The sequence below is a fragment of the Centruroides sculpturatus genome, unplaced genomic scaffold (assembly GCF_000671375.1).
Source record: "Centruroides sculpturatus isolate CEXI.00-Female unplaced genomic scaffold, Cexi_2.0 scaffold342, whole genome shotgun sequence".
Classification (NCBI taxonomy): Eukaryota; Metazoa; Arthropoda; class Arachnida; order Scorpiones; family Buthidae; genus Centruroides; species Centruroides sculpturatus.
The window spans coordinates 267,411-288,678 of NW_019384666.1; the positions used below are offsets into that span (position 1 = coordinate 267,411).

General features: G+C 31.1%; 1 protein-coding gene across 1 annotated transcript; it reads right to left on the reverse strand.

The window, feature by feature from the left end:
* Window positions 1-2,908: 2,908 nt before the first annotated feature.
* On the reverse strand, window positions 2,909-4,352 carry LOC111626657 (neuropeptide Y receptor type 6-like). The gene is made up of 2 exons (XM_023370116.1): window positions 3,908-4,352; window positions 2,909-3,837 (listed from the first exon to the last, which is right to left on the reverse strand). Exons 1-2 carry the CDS (start codon window positions 4,350-4,352, stop codon window positions 2,909-2,911), a joined length of 1,374 nt encoding a protein of 457 aa, XP_023225884.1.
* Window positions 4,353-21,268: the final 16,916 nt, after the last annotated feature.

Consider the following 21,268-nt stretch of genomic DNA (forward strand, 5'->3'; position numbering starts at 1 on the left):
CTGACAAAATGTCGACAGTTACTGTCAGTCTGCTCGATACTTCCTTGTCAGAAACGTGTTGCTCCTTCACTTTACAGCTTTATCTATCGAAATTGTTAACTTGAACTGTTACATAATATCTTATTATAAAGATATTTAACTGTCTATTACATAAGTCTACACAGTATTATAAGTAACGTGATTTTTGATTAAAGCATTACTTATAGGGTTGCAAAATATTGCATGTAACTAACAAATTGTAGATCATAAACACGCCCTTTTATGATACGATCAAGATAACTGGTCTTAATTCTTAAATACAAATATAATTAACTTCTACCATGGAATACAGGGTTGTTACTTGCTGTATTTTTGGAAAAATTCTTCAAAAATACGTATTTTTTAAAAGACTTTTTTGAAGGATAATTATTTATTTTTTTAAAATTAAAGCTTGAGAATGTCTTAAGTTCTTCGTTGAAAAGCTTAAAGCATTATAACTACAAACTCAAAGATGTGAGCAACGTTATGAAATAAAGATTGAAACTCCAAAAAATATTGTGAAACGAGGTTCCAAGAAGGGTCTAAGTTACATTACAGTTATGAATTCTCATTCTCATAGCCGTAACGATAACTCAGAACCTTATAGGTGATAAAGTCATAAAGAATTATAGCTATGAAAAGACTCTATATGGTCTTGGTAATGGTCTTAAATGACAATTTATAAATTCCATTTAAAACACGATATCAGCTGGCACCGTAGAGTAAGTATGAATTTATTTAATAAAAAAATTATTAACATTTACAATAGAATATAAAATTTGAATTTATCTTATAATAAATTAAAATTCATTTAATAATTTAATAATTTAAAATGTAATGAATTTTATATCATCAAACCTATATATTTTTACAGAATTTGTAATTTAAACATATAGGATGATTTATGATACTAGCGCCAGACTTCACGTAAATTTGTAGAATGATACGATAAACGACTTTGTTCCGATAAACAAATTTCCAGAAATGCACTGCTGAGACTGTAGATAGACAGATATTCGGTATACCAGAGTACCGTGCAATGAGCATTATCTATATACAGATATGGGGTACAATTAGCTTGACCCTTGCAATGTTGAACCCTTGCAAAGTTCGATAACCTGTCAACGTGAACACGTACTGTACATCACAGAAAAGTTAGCAGGCATGGATCGCATATATACAGAGGCTTTGGCAATACTGGGCAGCGGAACGCCTGTGACGTGTGCATTTTCCCTGTGGTCGGCATAATTTGCCTGAGAGAGACTGGAATGTTACAGTGTATACAATATGTCACAGTGAAATTTGACCAGTATGTATGATGTTTGAATGGAATTGTTGACGACATTCTCCTCTCAATCTCCTGGTCATAGTTTCTCTTTTGTCATTATTTTACTTAGCTGAAGAATTACGTTATAGTTTCGTTGTTTTCATTTTCAATTAAACAAACACTATTATTAATACATTTTTCATTATTCTGTAAATTAGTAAAATGAAAACACCAAAACTGTAATCAAAACTGTTATTTTATTTTAAGTGACAAAAGTGAAACTATGACCATGAAATGTCGTTGATAGTCATGTTCAGATATCGTACAAATTGGCCAAATTTCACTGCAGCATATTGTACACATACAGGATCAAACGCCATAATTCGGGATGTATAGTTTGAAGAGGAAGCTTTGGTATACGATGCGAGACATCCACCCACCAGCACTCGGGCAATCGCAGCAAATGCAGGTGATTCACTAACAGTATATGAAGCGAGACTGAATTTCATTTCTTGCAGGTGCAGTGTTTACATTACTTTGTACCATAACATATGTTCTGCTGATGATTGCTATAATAGTCAGCAGCTAACCTTGAATTCTTCCAACAAATGCTGTTTTGGCCAGTACATATTAATAGAGATGCTCGTTGGCTTTCTTGGTCAAGACACTGAAAGACGTGCTGCTTCTCCTGCTCAAACGAATATTGTTTCAAAATAATGGTGCATTTTTCTTGCAAAGTCCGCCGTTTCTTGGACATGAATTTTTCCAGCCACAGGCGCAAACAACATAGATACAAACAACAAGCTGGCGCTTTCATAGGACTTCATCTCTTTATACTTTTTCGTGAGATCATCTCAAAGCGCTCGTGTACGAGACCCCGTCAGCAGAACGGGAAGGCTGATAGGCAGAGTCGTTGCAGTGTTTGACCAGATTCGAGAGATCTCGACATTTGAGATAGAGTTCGACAATTCTTAAAGCTGTTTTGTAAGTTGGGACATCAGTTTTAAAAGCTGTTGTAAGTGACCGCACATGATACATTCAGGACCATTTGCTGTATGTCATCCGAGCAAAATGTAACCTGTCCAGCGATTAACGGTATATTTCCAGACAAGTGTTTATAGATCAGTTATTTGCTGAATCATAATACAAATGTAAGTAAAGTATGCGCCATTGTCATGAATGAAAGCCATTTTATGTAAGCATCAAACCTGTTTAATTTCCATTTTTCATATTATAATTATGCATAAATATTCATAAAATACATTTAAAATCTTTAAAATTAGGCTATATATTACAAATTTCTATATTTTAAATTTTTTTTGTTACATTTAAATTAGCCTATTTTTTAGATAGGTAAATAATTATTACATTTTATAAAGTAGCAATGAATATATTTATTTATAATCGCAATTTTCTTGTAGTCTAAACAATGATCGGAGAACCATGCGATATAAAGAACATATATATCATTTAATTAACATATACATTTTATACACTATAAATATAGAATACGATATTAAAAATACTTTTTAATAACATCTTAATAAATGTTTAAACATATATTTAAAGTAAAAAATATATAATTTCATGGGATAAATTACTTTTTAAGATTTCATTGTCTGCTTATTTCATAGTGAACTCTTTTAATGTATACTTTGGATGGAAAATACCTAAAACACTATCTGATGTAAACTCGTTACTGTGACCAAAATTTAAGCACATGGGATGTGTTTTTGGTGGAAATTTATTCGCTAAAGTTTTGTTATTGAAAGCATTTTTGACTTTTAAACGAACGTCTCTGTTCATGAACCAATAAATTATAGGATTTATAGCACTATGGGCGTGTCCTAACAATAGTGTAAACGGTAGGAACACTACAAGAGATGGAGATGGATAAAGATCTACATAGAAAGAAGTGACATTGTAAGGCAACCAGCAAATAACAAAACAAGAAGTCATGCCCATTAGTAGATTAGCCAATTTCCTTCTGCTTTTCAGACCCGCATTTCGCTTCTGATTTCTGTCAGATGTCTTGCAATGTGTCTGTCTATCTGACATCTGCAAACTCGAATGATATATGTCTGAATGATACGAATTTGCAATGGTATTAGGTGGTGTTGGGGGAACGTCGAAGGAACAGCTAGATCTACAACGGAAAGATTTCTGTCTAGAATTGTTTCTATTGAGAAATGATGACTTTTCAGTAGTACATAAGGTACTACTGACTCCAGAATGGCAAACAATCAGAACAGTACAGGGAAGGACATAGACTATAATAAGAGTCACGATAGAAAATGCTCTTCTATTAACATCAGAGTTCCATTGTTCTATGCAAAATTTCATGTGTACCGATCCCAAGTGTAATTCTTGCATGGTCCGTGTAAAAACCATAGGTAACGATATGAGTGACGCTATAGTCCAAACACTTATAATCATAACCGCAAGCAAAAAATTTCCGCTAATTTTCTTGTATAAGTTGGGGTATCGAAGAAAAGTGTAACGATACAGACTCAAAATGGTTAATGAAAGTGTTCCCGCTGTTACGGCCATCCCTATTGAAAAAAAAATACATATTTACATAATTTTTAAACTAAATTAAAGAATTTCGAAATTCTAACTTACCTTGAAGATAGGAAAGCATTTTACACAAGGTATGCCCCAAGAGCCAAAGTTTAGTGGCACTCGTATACGCAGTAATGGGACAACATATCAAAATGACAAGCAAGTCGGCAATACATAAATTGATAAAGACTCGATTCCTCGCTTGATTTGGTACTTGCTGTTTAGTTTTGTTTGCAAAATATATTATAACAAAATTACCGACCAAACCCAAAATGAATACAATAGCGTAAAGGCTAATTAATGCTATGACTGTGATATTATTGATATTTATAAGGCGCGTCCGAAATTCGTCCAAAATGACTGTCACGTTAGTGAAATTGTCCTTGAGGAATGGAGGATACAAATGTTCTTTGATAGGAATCGATTGATGTAGATCAAGATTTACGTCAAGTCCTAATGTCTGTAGAGATTTCAAAGGTGAACTAACATTAGACAAGAAAGACATCATGGAATCTGGAAAAAATATATAATTCTGTAATTAAAATATATTTAAATATAATTATTTAATTTAAAAGTTTGATAATGTAGAATTAATTTGAATTAAATTTTAAAATAAAACAATTTTTAAAATGAAATCTCAACATGTCCATTCACAAACTGAATGACTGCATAAAGCAGTCACTCAGTTTCGTTTAAAGGTAAAAGCCACTAGTGGAAGTCCAGGCTTTTATGAACTCTTAGAGTATGTATTTAAAAGATTCACTCCTTGTTGAGTTGATGCTCCAAGGAGGCACAATAAATGTTAACGCACATTGTCTTATAGTTGAGCGATTGCGGTGGTCGTTGTCCTCCGAGACAACGCCCGGTTCATGACCCCGAAAAAACAAAATAACTTTTGTTAAGTTTGGGCCATCTGACTTATAGTTTGGACCAGGCCCTAAGTGGCTTTCACTTTTTTCTTGAGAATTTTTGGACGCTTTGTTAGTAGAGAAGCAGTGGCGTGCCGTGCTATTTGATGATAGGGAAGCTGTGTTTCTGTAAGAAGCCGACTTCCAGGGGCAATCAGTTAATTCTCTAAATGTATTTTTAATAGATTATTTATCTGACGTACTTAATAAATAAACAAGTTCAATATAATTACTTCTGCTATTTGATTCAATAGATTCCCTATGCACTCTAAATGCCAATTCTTGCTTTGATAAAAACATGTAACATCTATTAATGTAGATAAAATATATCTATTAGCTGTAATTACCTTTTAATATTTATTTCATATTATTTACTAATGTTAAATTCTATTCCGCTTTGATTTCCAAATTGCTTCAAATACGAAAGAATCGACAATTTTTCGTGTCTTTTGCCAGCTAAATTGTCAAAGCCATTCTTATTCCACACACTAATTTCATTTGAAAATAGTAGGCAAGCCAACAAAACAATTTTTGCATTTTTATGCATTTACAGAGCCATTTTATCGTGAAAATGTCGAACAAATTTTTTTATTGAAGTGTTTATATTTAACTTAGGCATTGGCCTTTCTCTTTTAATAATGTTTTCTTTTTCATTATATGATCTCGAGCCAAAACTTTTTTAAAATAAATTTTCAATATCGCAATAACATTCTGAATCGCTAGCCACGATATAAGGGCTAAAATTAAAAATAAAATTATAAAAACTTACTTGGTGAAATAAAATGTGTGGTGGATATACATACCTGGTACAAAACATTCTTCAATTGTATGAATATACTTTTTAAAAAAATTATAATTAAATATAGCTTTGTAAAGAAACGTACATAGAAATAACATAAAATATTGTTTACTCTTTTAATTATAACCACTTAGTCAAACAGCTCTCTACAAGTGGATCTTGGTAGGTGTGCAGTGCATGCATGCATGCCAAATCCCGAGAGAGCTGATACCGGTCAACGTCAAATGCCTCTTTTGTCGCATCACTAGAATACCTCAAAGGACGCGACAGGGTTGTTGTAAATTTTAAACGTTTCTCGCCATAGCTGTAAAAATCTAATTATGTGAAACTTAATAGATTGTCCGTCATTTGTTTTCTAACTAATTCGTTTTAGGACCAGGTGTTGTCCACGGAAATTTCCAAAATTTACTTTTCGGTCACTCTCGTCGAACTGGAAAAATGCCTGTCTTTATTACATCTAATATTTCGAAGAAATCAGTCTCCACTGTACTCAGCTAGAGATTGGTTCGGTTAGGCTTTTATTTAAGTAAAATTTCGGCTCTTTCGTCAGGGTTTTATTTATGTTCCCAATTCCCTAATTGCTTAATTATTTAACTACTTCTTAAGTAGAAATAAGTCGAAACCGGTTTCTTCGTACTCGAATATTTGTAGTCTCGGGAACAAAGTGGTAAGACAAATTTCTATGACAACGGATACATAAATCGTAAATTTAAGGAAAATAAATTCTAGAGCTTTTTCTGTACCTTGTGCATCTCTCTCATTCATTAAATTTACCAGTAGTTGTAAATGATGCTGTCGAAGTAATAGTTAATTTTTTAACATTGTACAAGATTTGTACACGTTTTTTTCCTACATCCCCTTATAGATGGGATATACGAAATCGTAATATCACTGGTTTAACATTGAAATCCGTGAGTAATATAAAATCGGAGAGCGGAATAAAAATATCAAATACTTTAATTGATTTTTTAACTCCTGTCAACTATACAGAACTATCATAAAAACATACCAGTAAATTCTTATCGGTTGGGTTAAGTTATAAATGTACTCGTGATTCGCGTAATCGGGCGAGGGCGGCCAAATATCTAGCGGGCGAGCGGCTAACAGCCCAGAACCGGTCCCGGATAGAATTGGATGCGTTATACGTGTAGCAGCCACCCGAGGTCCTAGGCTTCCACCGGCTAAACCGGGTGAGGTTGGTGCTCTATAAAGCGCATGCGCGAATCTGGCTTTTTGGATGCTGACAATACAGCGCTTCCACTCCGCCACTAATATTCGAATATGCAATAGCAATCCTCAGTGGCGTAGCGTGGGTATCAGTCGCCCGGTGCGGAAGAAAATTTCGCCTCCCTTATTTAGGTATCTCAATTTAAAAGACTAAAATTCAGTTTCATCACAGAATAAGCAATGAAAAATTCCGTGCTAGTGCAGCGACCTGTTTAAAATAGCTCTAATGGATATTGGAGGTGTATATGAATACGAATGAATCGTACAAGCAAAACAAAAAAAAAAATCAACAGGTAGCGCAGGATATCCCGGGAAGAAATTACTAGTTCACCCAGACGGTGAGTCGATTCCCGGACTGTCCGGATGATAGCACTGTCGTAGGCGCGACACAAATATAGAATAGAATGGTTCAAATTTTTACAAGATATTATTATTATTTATTGTGAAATTTTGTCGCCCCCTAAAAAGTGCCGCCCGGGGCGGGCCACCCCTGCCGCCCCCACTACGTTACGCCACTGGCAATCCTATTTTTTTTTTTCATGTGTAGTATAGAAATTTGTGATAAGATACATAATGCGGTTATAATAAAATATTTTGTGCGATTATTTTCATTCAATTAAAATTAATATCTGTTTATTTTTTAGAAAATACAAGGGAAGCGGCGCATCCACCGCTTCCTAGAAAGGCGAATCCACCGCTTCCAATGACTGCACGCCACTGTAGAGAAGAGCTGCATGATGTAGTTACCATGCGTTTCTGAATGGCGGTGGAAGTGTATAACGAAGGAATACAAAAACTGTTCACACTGTACAAGTGCTTAAATGTTCAGAGAGAATACGTGGAAAATGGCCTGTGATATGCAGTTATATAATATTTTTCATCAATTCTTTATTGGTTATTTTTTAATTCTAAAACAACTTTTCAAACGATCTTCGTGCTCATTAAAATTAATATATTAAAATAATTTATTGATAAAAAGCACTTTAAAAAATTTACAAAAGTAACATTCGAAATAATTTATTTTGCAAGATACATCCTTAAAAATATAGTAATTTATTAAAATAAACTTTAATAATAAAATATTATTGCTTTTTATTTTTTATTACTTCAGTTTTTAAAAATAAAAATAAAGATAGTAAATTGATGAAATAAGAAAATTATAGAGCATAATAAACTGAAAAATATCAATTTAGAAATTTTTTAAGTCAATAAAAATAAAAATTACTTTTAAAGTAAAATAGTCATTATTATTTTTTTTATAAGTGAAATTTTAAAATTAATGTGTTTTGTCATAGAAATCAGACAACAGAAACATCTAAAATTAACAATAGTTTGGCTATAGGAGTAGATTTAAAAGTGAAATATATTGTAAACAATATATTTATAAAAGTAAACAAAAATATAAATTTAAATAAATAAATTATTACAGTTGGATATGTATCTCAGTTGTACGTTTTTTTTTTCTTTTTTGCAATTATACTTTCCTACTGTCGTGAAAATGTGGAAAGCGAAAAGTTTTAACACGTTAAAAATTTTCGCTTTCTACGCTTTGTACTGTAAAACAATTTCGCCGTACGAATAAAAATTGCTTTTCGGTTTCCCATTCGTTTTCATTATTCACTGTCAATATGAACTAACTTTTAGCTCTTCTTTTCTTTATATAATTGGAGTTTCGCAGGAAGGAGGCAACTGGTATCACATACTGGTACCAATATTCGACAACTCCATCGGAAAAAACAAGAAAAAAACTGAACTTGGCACTGAACAAATTCAGTTATACAGTATCAATTTGTGACGATAATATTGGCTCTGAAAGTAGTTTCACTTGTATGCTATTTTTCCGTTTCCTTCAAAAACGTATAAATGGGATTTGACTGTATTTCCGTTGTATTCTAGTAAAAGTGAAAAAGAAAAAGAACTAATTTATTTCACAAATCGAAATTAATAGACTGTGTACTGTATAATAAATATGAAAAAAAAGTACAGAAATGATATCTGGAAAATTTAAAAACAGCCTGTACAAAGTAATATAAATTTGAAATAAATGAATTAGAAAACTAAAATTTAATCATACTCAGCTTCAAAGATAAAAAATTACAAATATAAATTTTAATAATGAGTCCTATTGTCGTTTATAAATAGTTTTTCATATATAGAGATATCAAAGTATACGAAAATTTGCAAAATACAAATAGAATATAACTTACTAGCAAATGAGCCCGGCGCTGTTCGGGCAAAAAATAACAAAAGATTAAGATTATTAGATTATTTCTTACTCCTAACCCTTCTATTATATTATATTATACAATACAGGTTTCCCTCGTACAACACGGTTTTAGAAATCCGTACAAAATTTCACAATTTTAAGTGTAAACTTTGTCATTCGATATATTTTTTTATTCAAGTAAGCACGCGTGTTGTTTTAAATGTGCCCACGAATTTTAGAATAGTGAAATTTTCAAATTATTTTGTACTTTTCGTCGTGTTTACTTTAATGAAAACTGATAAAACAAGGAAGAAAAACATTGCACTAACTTTCCTATCAACCAGGTGTCATCGTTGCTTTCAGACTTTAGTCCTTAAAACTATCACTGTTTTCTTTCATAGATTAATCTTCATATTTAGTAAAGTTTATTTAAACATTTTTTAGTGTTATTAATTTTTTTAACCGTAGGTATTACTTACTCAAGAATGATTACTTCATTCCTAAAAATGATGAACGGAATATAGAGGCATATCGGTACTCGAACAGTTCGGTGTTCCGAACTCAAATTCTTGAAAAAAATAGCTCGGTACGCGACTGAACAGATGTGACTCGCTAGAACATTTTCGATTAATTAATAACATCTTTTTAATTCGTCATTCATAAAATTTTTTATGATAAAAATAAAAAATAAAAAATATATGAAAATGTTGCTAATACTTCTGATTAAGATCAACAAAAAAGCTGAGATAACGACGATACTTTGTAAAATAAAAACATCCTCTTTCACCCTCGTTTAACTAAAATTATATTATACGATATCTTAAATTCTTTCAAATATATTTTTTCCTAATGTTAACTCTAAGAAACTATACCATTCACAGCCGAATATCAAATGGTAATCCGCTAACGAATCAAATTTCACAAAACAACAAACCAAATATTTAAACTCGCTACCCTCGAAAACCATTTGAAACATACTTTATACAGGCTTGTAACCTAGTATTATGCATTTTTTCTATTCGAATGCCACTATCCGCCGGTCCGACAGAAAGAAGGGGATGTGTGCGGAAGGGGGTGAAGTAATTCGACCAAAAGTAGTCGTTGATCTTCTCTCGAAAGAGAGGACGGTTTAACGAATACTAATTAATACCGATCTACTATTAATATTTGAAAAATGATCCGTGTTATACAGGTTGTGATGACCCCGTTCTGATCGAAGTTGCTAACCTTAACGTCCGAAAGACTTAATATAAAACTTGTTTAAATAAGAAAAAACTCGTAAAAATGCGAGAATAATTGCTTTTATGTGATAATAAGGTGTTTAAATTTTGGCAACAAAATTTATAAACTACGTAAGAAGTATATTCTCGTAAATATCACGTTTATAGAAAATTATTGGGCTGCAATTTGGAAACTGTAGACCTATAAATTTTTATCGACCTCCCTTAATATCGAGAAAGAAGTTAGATAGATGAAAATCGAGACCAAATATGAAAATATTAGGGCAAGAAATTTAGATAACTATATATAAGTTTCCGGTTTGGAACGGAAGTCACGTTACTTCGATTCAAATGTTTCCCGAAAGGAGTTAAATAGATGACCGGCATGACTCTATTGCTTACAGGAAAAGCATGATGTACAGGGGCAAGACACCACAAAATGAATTGAGAACATTTTGACGAAAAGTTGCAGCCGGAATTGTGAAAATGTCACAATAAATAATCGCTCGTTAAAATTAGTTCGGTTTATTTGGTTACGGCAACACGATACTTGTGCAATCTGCCAAGGGAAATGCATCCCAGGAAGACTTTTATGGAAACCTTTACCCTATTTAGGTGTTACCAACGTAAAGAAAACACGGAAAACTCCACGTGGCCAGCTCGTTGGTCATGCCTGAACCCACGACTAATTACCAGTGTTCGGTGGTTTTATCCACTCGGCTATTGTAGGGCACTTTTTAGAATTAAGAAAGTGCCGTTCAGTAATGAAGAAACCCGAGTCATTAGATATGGAAAATTAAATACTTTCCACAGGATAACTTTTGATTTTACACAGGCAAATGCTATATGCTATATGCTGTCTCAGAATTGATATAGCACGTGTATTTCGCGCTATATCACTGTCGCAGTAATTAAGCAAATATAATATATATTTTTTAAATAATATAATTCTTACCAAAAAGAATATATAGTTTATTATTTTCTTAAATTTTTGTAACTGTAAATCAGCTAATCGAATGTAGATGAAAATTAATTGATTTATAGAAATCCAATCGATATTTTTGGGTTACGACATTATCTAAGTTAGAAGTATTTGAGTATTTGTATAACATCCGAGTTTCGTAGCAATTGATTGAACGGCCTACGAATGTATAGTAAGAAACAAACATCGTCGTTTATATCTATAGATCGAAATGTTAATTGTTCCAGTTTCTTAGTGTTAAGCACGTAAAGAAAATTGAGTTGTAAATGTAAAAACACGTAACTATATCAAGATATTGTGAGAAAATAATCTCACAAAAACGAATACATTAAATCTCGATTTAACGGACAAAATTTCCGATTCTTATCATATATGAAAATTAAAAGTCTGTTAATTTAAAAATGCTTTTTATATATAATTAGATTAACAGGTTATCTCTTTTTTTCAAATACAAAATTTCCGATTCTTATCATCTGTAGTTTTTTGTACAATACAATTAAATTGTATTGTACAAAAAACGTTTGTTTATTTATATCGATTTAGATCATATACTTGTTTATTACAGTCTCAAAACTACGCAATAATACATATAGGAGTTTTTTTATGTGAAATTAAAGTTCTCATACATATTTTACTTTAATTACACAAACTTATCTAAATATGTAAAAAACATATAAATTAATTTATCAATTTTTTAACACACTCATTCGAAAAATATACCTTATTATATAACGGACTGTCAGCTTTAATGGACACAAAGAGCGAACCGTTAAATCAATGTTTTATTGTATTAATATTTAATGAACCTTTATGATATGGGCTAAATCAAAATTCGAATAGCGCTGCCCTCGTAAATTGCCAATAAGTATAGTACATGTGAACCGTATAAATATTAAATAGAGAACTCTTCAGTATTTAGAAATTTTTAATTATAGGATTTTCATTGCAAATGGTATTTTTACCAAATCACGCAACTTTCACGCCCTCAAATTAGTGTACTAATCACATTACTACATGCAATTTCTATTGAAGTAGGCCTACTAGTTGAGATGCTTCTCAAACTTTCTATGTTCAGAAACCAGTTTTTTTTCATTTCAATCAACGAAGATCAAAATGCATTTGATCTCCGTTTTCTTCCTTCATATGTATAAAATACTTAACTTTAACTTTTAGACTGAGTTAATAAGAAAAATACAATAACTAACTTTGATTTAAATCATTTTGAAAAAAGTAGGCCGTTTTCAAGTAATTTCCCCGGCCTATTTCGATCATCAGTTTACTCCTGGCATTAAGTATTTGAATAATCAAGAAAAACGAGTTGTGAAATAATATGTTTTTAAAGAGACTTTCGGCTAATCAATGGCCGAATGGATAAAATCATTAATTAAACACTGGTCGTTCGACACTGATGGTCGTGGGTGTGTGCCTGACCACAAAGTTTAGTGTGGGTTTACCTCACGCTTCTAATACCCGAACAGAGACCAGCTTCCCATAGAAATTCTTCCGGGAGGCATCCCTTTTAGCAGATCGCCAATGCGTTGCGTTACTGTATTCCATTAACATAAACCAAACATTTATAAATTGTTTCATTAATATGTTATACAGTAGAACCTCGATAACTCGGCCTAATGTGGACCGAAGGGTGGCCGAGTTTGTGAAAATGCCGGGTTATCGGGAATGGGGTTAAAAAAATAAGTACGAGTGTTTCCTCAGAAAATACTGTACTTATTACTTAAAAAAATAAGTACGAGTGTTTCCTCAGAAAATACTGTACTGAACTTGTATGTATTGTTTACTTGAGAATACAACAGAGAATAAATTGCCCAAATACCCTTAAACAAAACAAAGTACGTCCTTTATGAAGGCATAGAGCCTTTACTACATGAAAATGAAAATTAATGAATACACTGTGTACAGTAATTTACCTGATAAGACAGACCTGAGAAAAATACTTTATGAGAGCTTTTATACTTTTATAAAGCTGTCTATAATGAAAATTAATTAACTAAGGATTTTTTTGCCCTGCCAGGGTGTGGCCGAGTTATCCGGCGTGCCGGGTTATCGAGAGCCGAGTTTTCGAGGTTGTACTGTATAAACTTATAAACTTAACTTTTTTAAGCTGAGATCTCGTCTCTGCTCAGTAACAAATTCTTCGTTAACCACAGTTTGAGTAACACTATTCTAAACAAATTTTTAAATGCAGATGCAATCACGTAAATCAGCAAGCAGATTGCAAAAATTACAAATTGTTACCAATTCTTATTGTAGTCTGCGCAGCGAAAGAGTAGACATGAGTCAACGTGAGTTGGAAGTTCTACGTGGGATGAAATGAATGGAAGGAGACAGGTGAAAGTTGGCACATGGATCTGATCTCTTTCAGCTGTTTTGTTTTTTACATTTTGAAAATGCTTTTATACTATCTTTAATATAAACAATTTTATTGTTTTACTTTTTTTTACAAATTTTATTACTGTGACCCATGTGTCAACTCCCGAATGTCTCCCTCCAATCCTTTCATCTGATATAGACCTTTCCAGCTTAGACTGATTCCACTATACCCATTAGCTAACTTTTGTAATTAGCCTACATGTGTAATTGAAATAAGAGTAAATAATTAAATTATATATAACCGTTAATGATAGTTTTCTCTTTGGGGTACTAATACGCTATTAATTTAAGGAAATGGTTTATTGTTGAAAACAAGAGACTTGAAAAGAAAACTTGTAAGTTGGAATACGGTAGAAACCTGTTAAGATTCTGAAAAGACATTCTTTTTAGGAGGAAAAGCCTCTTATTCAGGAATTGTAAAAAAATAATTTTTCATCTGGGTAATTAATTTTATTTCTTTATCGAAGTAATATAACACAGCATAGTGTAACATAATAGATGCCCTGACTACAGCAGGTAATGAAGTGACTGGTGTCAATAGTTAATGGACAGCACTGGATAGGGAGTATGGTCAAAACAATACTCCCTATTGTTTTGACTGGTGTCAAAACAATAGGGAAATATTGTTTTGACTGGTGTCAAAACAATTGTTTTGACACCAGTCAAAACAATAGGGACTGGTGTTTTGACCCCAGCTAATTTAGCGAGCATTTCAAGTTTGTAAATACAGTACGGATTTGCAAGTATAGTAGGTCTAGGAACGCATTCCTAGTAGGTCTAGGAATGCGTTCCTAGACAACAAAGCGCTAAACGGGACAGCGTTAAACGAGGTCATTTTAATTAACATAGAGTAAATAGGGAAGGAGGAACACACGACTAAAAATAAACAAATTTTATTTTATTTTAAGTTATTTTTATATTAATTTGCATAATAATATACATACACAGAAATATAAAGTTAATTTTTTGTGATGATCCTGGCTTTTCTGAAATTCTTGTTTTTTGCGAAAATGCCGTGTAGTTTCATTTGTCGCTTAGTTTTTCTTTCCTCAAGCAAATGTCGATAGCAGAATATCGCATCCAAAAACGCCTCGTTTTGCTTTTGCACTCCTTTCAAAAGCTGGATCATTCGCTACAATTTGATCAACAATTTGTGTTATCGTTAACAAACTTTAACTAAAATAACTTGTAGAGAAATTCTTTAGGTCCTTCGTTTTCAAAATCTCTATTTTCTAGTTCTACATGAATTCCTTGTTCTGCGAGTTCTTGAAAGTCGTCGTTGGTAAGGCTCTGACCAGAAACCTGCAGTAACTCCTCAATATCCTACTCGTCTACATCTCCAAGTCATGCTGTATCGATTAGGTTGACAATTTGATCAACCTAACGATACAGCAATAGGCTCTTCTCGTTGAGAATTCTTGGATACCTTCAGCTATAACTTCTTCCACACTTCGTTCATGCATTTATCAGTTAATTCCTGCCAAGCCAAGTCGATATTTCCTATGGCATCCGTGATGTTATATTTTTTTTTCTAAAATTGCACAAAACAAACACAGATTTAAGGGAAGTACAGCGCTACGACGAATTGCGGCCTTTTGCTAATTGGTTCGTGTTCGTAAATAATCGTATTATATATGAATCAATGAAATACCGCGATAATTTGAATCAGAGTAAATTTTGAATTTTTTTTTTTTTAGGCTTCGAGAAGACAGCGTTATATCGAATCAGCGTTAATCGAAGCAGCGTTAAGCGGAGTCTTACTGTATTTGATATATAATATGGTGAACGTCTGAAGTTACTTTACTAAAACTTTACTATTTTTATAAGTAATAAAGTTATGGTGAGAGAAAAGATTACGGTTTGTTTCCAACATAAATTTTTAAGTGGGTAAAATATCGTCGATTTGATCGATATTTTAGAATTTCTTACACGAGAGAACTTATTAAGCGGGAATTTGTTATGTGGAAAATTTTAACACATATTATGGTGTAAATGTCAGGACCCGAGATATTGGACTTCTTATGGGGGAAAACCTCTTAGGCGGAAACTTCTTAAACCAGTTCTGTTGTAGTTAGATGACACTTTTTGGTTTCACTTATACTTGTAAATTAAAACCAATTTGTTTTCAACAATTTTTATATTCTGATGATAGAACGAATGTCTGAAAATATCAAACGCCAGCTCATTCTAAAAGAGAAGGTCATGAAAACAAAAAATCTTAAAATTTATACTGTTTTTGTCATGCGCGTATTCATTATTTATGTAGAGAAGAAATTATAAATGGAGGCTTAAAGTCCTAGTTCTTACTCGGATGGTTTCAACTAGGGTTTCTCATTTCCCGGTCTTTTGCTTGTCCCGGGATCCCGGGATAAAAGTGAACTGTTTCCCGGGATCCCGGGAAATTCCGGGATATAATTAATTATTTTTAAGGTATACAAAATATCTTGAAATCAAATGATATAATTATTTTCCATTTTTTAAAGTAATTTTAAAGTTCTGTAACCTCCAAAATCATATTAATAATGCTGTGTAAGGTCTATAGGCCTATAATAAAAATTACCTTTAAATAACGTAGAAATTTTCACAAATAGAAAAAAATTAATTAAAGTTTGCTGGAAACTGCATACAACAACAACAAAAAAAAATTTTTGAATTGAGTTAAAAATTAAAAAAATGAACTTCTAATTTAGAAGGTAATTTTCGTTTTTTAAATAAAATATAATACAAAATATTGCAAACTTTTATAAGATTTTAAAAAGCAAAGATGGTCAATACTCCGATAACTCACTCTAATTCTTATTTTAGTAATGAAAAGTCTTGCCACCGAGAATGCCCTTTCCGATTCAATTGATGTGATTGGAATAGTGTTTAATGCATTTAAGAGAAGACAGATATTATGTGTTTTTTCACCTGTAGCCTGGAAGATTTCGAGTTCGTTTTCGAGATTGTAGTACTTCTTTCGCTCTCTAGTATTCTTGATTTGTCTACCTTGGCTGCTTTAATAGCGGCATCAAGCTTAGAGCTCGATAATTCGGCAATTCATTTGGCTTTAATAATCAGGTTTATGAAGAAAAACTTCATACTTGCAGACTTTGTACTCGTTTGTATCCTTGCCCAATTTGCACAATCTGGCGTCAGGCATTTATTGAAGCTACTGGGCATGGTTAAAACTCAAGACAGCGTAAGCACAATTATTCCAGATATTACAGGTTCCGACAAGTAAAGAATTTTTATAGTCCTGCCACAAATAAGCTATATATTGATTATTGACCATTTGTGACATGCTATAACGAGCAAAAATTTAAAAAAAACTAATAGGTAGGTTTAAAATTAATAAATACAAATGTATTCTGACAGTGAATGAGTTAATTATGCTTTCTATTTGCAAAATTCCTCAACCTTAACACAAAATAAGAAAAAAAGTGAATTTTTAAGAAATTTGCGGGATTTCCCGGGATAAGAAAAATTTCCCGGGATATTTCCCGGGTTAAAAAAAACAACCGGGATCCCGGAATCCCGTTTCAGAAACCCTAGTTTCAACGTTCTCCTTTTCAATTACGAAATGGACTGAACCAATGTAACATGCAAATAAAGAGTTAGCATGTCACAAAAAAAAAGAAAAAAAAAAGAACTAGAGGAAGTGGTAAGAGAAGGATATTTGGACTTACGTATGAAAATTGAGTTTATTATAATTTAATTTACGATCAAACTTTTTCTTTCTTTTCTTTTTTATATATATATTCAGTATATAAATCTAGTTGTTCTGTGCTTCCTAAAAGCATTACCCTTATATTTTCCAAGATAGATGTTTAGATTAATTAGTTTTCTTTCTTGCAAATTCCAAATATCTTCAACCTTTCATGGTTGAAGTGACAAGCTAAATAATTCATTAATTAGAATTTGTCTGAAATTTTTTGCATTTAAAGAAATAATAATCTTTGAAAGATAAGTGATAAAATATTATGAAAATTAAAAATATTGTAATGTATTTTAAGTAAAATTCATAATATATAAAAGCGAACATGGCATATTATAACTGTTTTATAAATATAATATATAACGTGTTGTACAAAATAAAATATAATAATTTAATAAACATAAATTTTGATGTATTAAATATATTTAGTACAAAAGAATACTTTTTAAGTTTAGTAAAATGTGAAAGATATACTATATTACATAAACTTGACTACAGATATACTGTATTTAATGTAATTTAGACATATAAAATTTCCAAAACTGTGCTTCATGCCATTGAAAAAATATATATTTTTAGAGGAGACTAGAACATTTTCTACTGTATTTTGATGAAATTTATGTGATATATTCATTACACACTATATTTTCGATTTATTTTTGATTTATTCATGCATACTGTATCAAATATAATATTCAACTGCATGAATTTATGTATAATATAAGCGATTTTATTTGTTGTTTCACGTTGATTACTTAAAAAAAAATGATAAATTTTTACTTTTCCGGCTCTGTTAAAATAATATGTCCTATATAACAGAGGAAAAATATGGAGATCGGTTTAAAAATGACCCGATCAGATGTTTACATTTTTGGACTCAGGAGACCTTGAAATATCGAGAAGTTCAAAAACATTCAGTGAATGGACGTATGTGGGGGAATCACGATTTTGTTCACCCTGTTTGAAGCTTAATAACTCCTGGCTTTTTGTCGAAAATTTCTGAAATTTTGCAGAGAGGTTTGTGTCTTAGGGAGATTAATGCTGTTAAATTTTTGTGATTAAAGGTCAACGGGGTGGGGAAATAAAGGGGGAAATAAAGATCGTGTGTCATATCTTAGGGTCGCACTTAACTCGTTATTTCCAATTACAATTTATTTTTATAAAACCCATCCTTACCCTCAAAATTAAGCCTTCTGCTATTTTATAATAATTAAAAATATAAAAAGATTTTTAATAAAATATCATAACAGATGGCGCTGTTCGCAGTTTTAAAAGTGGCCGGAAAAGTTACTCAACTCGTTGCTAGATTTTTGATAAAATGAATTTCGTTAGTATCCTTACTTTGTTAAATATCATTTTTTATTATATATGTTTCATTTGAAAATTTATAGCTTACTGAGAGTTCTATCAACGTAAAGAAATAGATAATTCATTAAATAATCAAAAATAAAATACGATTTCGTTTCAAATGAATCCAAAATTTCTCAAAAAAAAAGCTGTTTGAAGTGATTTTTAGTTAAAAATTTAATTAATTATTTCAGGAAAGTGAAAGATAAAATAAAAAGTTGTCCTTAAAAGCTTCCATTAAACATTTATGAAATCATAAAATCGATATGTTTTTAAACATATGGCATAGTTTATTGAGAAAAATAAGATTAACGATTCTAAAATGGAGAAAATTCGATTTTCCCTTTATTTTCGTGCTTAAAATATAAAACAGTGAATGCTTATTATAAATAATAAGATAAATTTAGAATGGAGAAACCTATTTAAACAAAAGTAAATAATTATTTTCTTCTTACAATTGCTGTTTACATCAGCGGAAAAGTGGAAACAAATGCACAATAAATGAGATAAAGTTTAAAAATTCCTTTGACATTTTTATTTAAAACATTATTTAAAATCCCATAGCGATAGTTTTATAATATATTAACAACTTTAAATTTAATGGAAATTCATTTTTGGGAATTTAAAATCATCTTTATCGAGTAGAATGCTATGGAAAAGTCATTTAAAGTTGAAAAGTGTGTCTCTTGAGTATTTAATTCTCTTTAAAAGTATCTTTCTAAAATAAAAATAATTTCTATTTAACTTCGCTTAATAAAATTAATTATACATACTTAACAATTTAAAATATTAATATTGAATTTGAAAGATTTACAATTAGCGTAGAAACTTCATTAGAATGTTTAAAGGATTTTTCTCTCTTTCTAACTTGTAAGTAGAATGGCAGTAGGCTAAACCTTTATGATATGGGCTAAATCAAAATTCGAATAGCGCTGCCCTAAGTATAGTACATGTGAACCGTATAAATATTAAATAGAGAACTCTTCAGTATTTAGAAATTTTTAATTATAGGATTTTCATTGCAAATGGTATTTTTACCAAATCACGCAACTTTCACGCCCTCAAATTAGTGTACTAATCACATTACTACATGCAATTNACATATTAGTACAGATTAATTTTATTTATCTTATCAACTGTCTTCTACATTAGTGATTCTTAACCAAGGAACACATGCACCTCCCAGATATGCGAGACTTCTGCGATACAATTATATACTTTTATATTGTATCGGTATTAATTGTATTATTATTTTAGTTGTATCGGTATTAATCGGTATTAATGATACAATATAAAAGTATATAATCGGTACAATTATATACTTTTATATTGTATCATTCCTAATCTAAACTTAAAATGCTTTTATATTAATAAATGGTAAAAGATATAAATTATGTATCTTAATCACTTAAGTATTTTCTAAAATTAGGTTAAATATATATAACGCTACCCTAATTCTTAAACAGAAAAAAAACTTAAGTTTTCTTGGGAATGCAGAAGTGCATTTTACTGTAAAAATTCAAGAGATGCAGATAGCAGAAAAGGTTAAAAACCACTGCTCTAGATCGTTCCACCCTTTGACAAGAGTTATCTATACAATATTAGTTATTTATTCTTCTATCTATAGCTCTACAGGTATATGTATAGGTAACGTTTTACAAGAGTTATCTATACCAAACCAGACTATAATAAACTATACGAAACTTTAATGAGTAAACTACTTACTTATACCAATCTAAACCAAACAAACAAAAAAGTTCAAAAACACTATTGTTTTCCAACCTTTAAAAGATCAAAAAATACCATTGTTTTTAAACATTTTGTCTAGTTTGAAATCGTGTCTTAACCTAATAAAAAATCTGGTCCAGTGGCTTTCAACATTTGATTGTAGCAGCAAATTTCTACGTGTATCTCAAGATTTCTCATATCTGATAATTTAATTAAAATTTATTTATTGAGTATCAAAATTTATTTAAGTCATTGAGTATCAAGTTGCCTCCACACACGCCAAAATAAATTACATATAATGCCAGCTCCGAAAAAGATTGAAAACCATTAACTTAGAAGGTCTTCGGGAATCACGATCCGCTATTTGGGAAACAGATTTAACCAATTAGGACTTAGTAAAGTCATATGTACTCTAATCAATATTGAAAAAGTATTGATTAGTGGTTGTTTAATGATGTTAAAATGGGTCGTGACCCATAAAAGAATGACATCTCCTCTTAAGAGAATGATGCATTAAGATCAATGAGGAGAAATGCCTGTTATTGTAATTAGAATATTATTAAATTCCTATTTAAGAGCTTTTAATTCTATTAAAAGGAATAAAGGAAATAGAAATTTTAAAAAATAATCTACCGGCATATTGTTTTTTTGTGAATAGTTCGTAAGGGGGTTTTGTAAGAATGACTTTTACTTAATTTTTATAATAAAAAAACGTTTATTAACATAAATATACTCTTATATGATTTTCAGTAGATTAAAACGATAGATTGCAATGATCTTCAGTATATTGAATAGATTAAATCAAAGGATCATAATAAAGATCTCCAGTTTAAAGTATTGGTGTATCGCATTATGTCTAAATTTATGCAAATTCTTAATCGAAATGCTTTATAGGAAACTTTAATTTTATACAGATTTG

What these genes read in the sequence shown, in the direction of transcription:
- LOC111626657 (XM_023370116.1), bottom strand. Translation starts at nt 4,352, where the DNA reads ATGTCTTTCTTGTCTAATGTTAGTTCACCTTTGAAATCTCTACAGACA. An exon ending in AATGCTTTCCTATCTTCAAG is followed by an intron (nt 3,838 to 3,907) that starts GTAAGTTAGAAT and finishes TTTTTTCAATAG; the next exon opens with GGATGGCCGTAACAGCGGGA.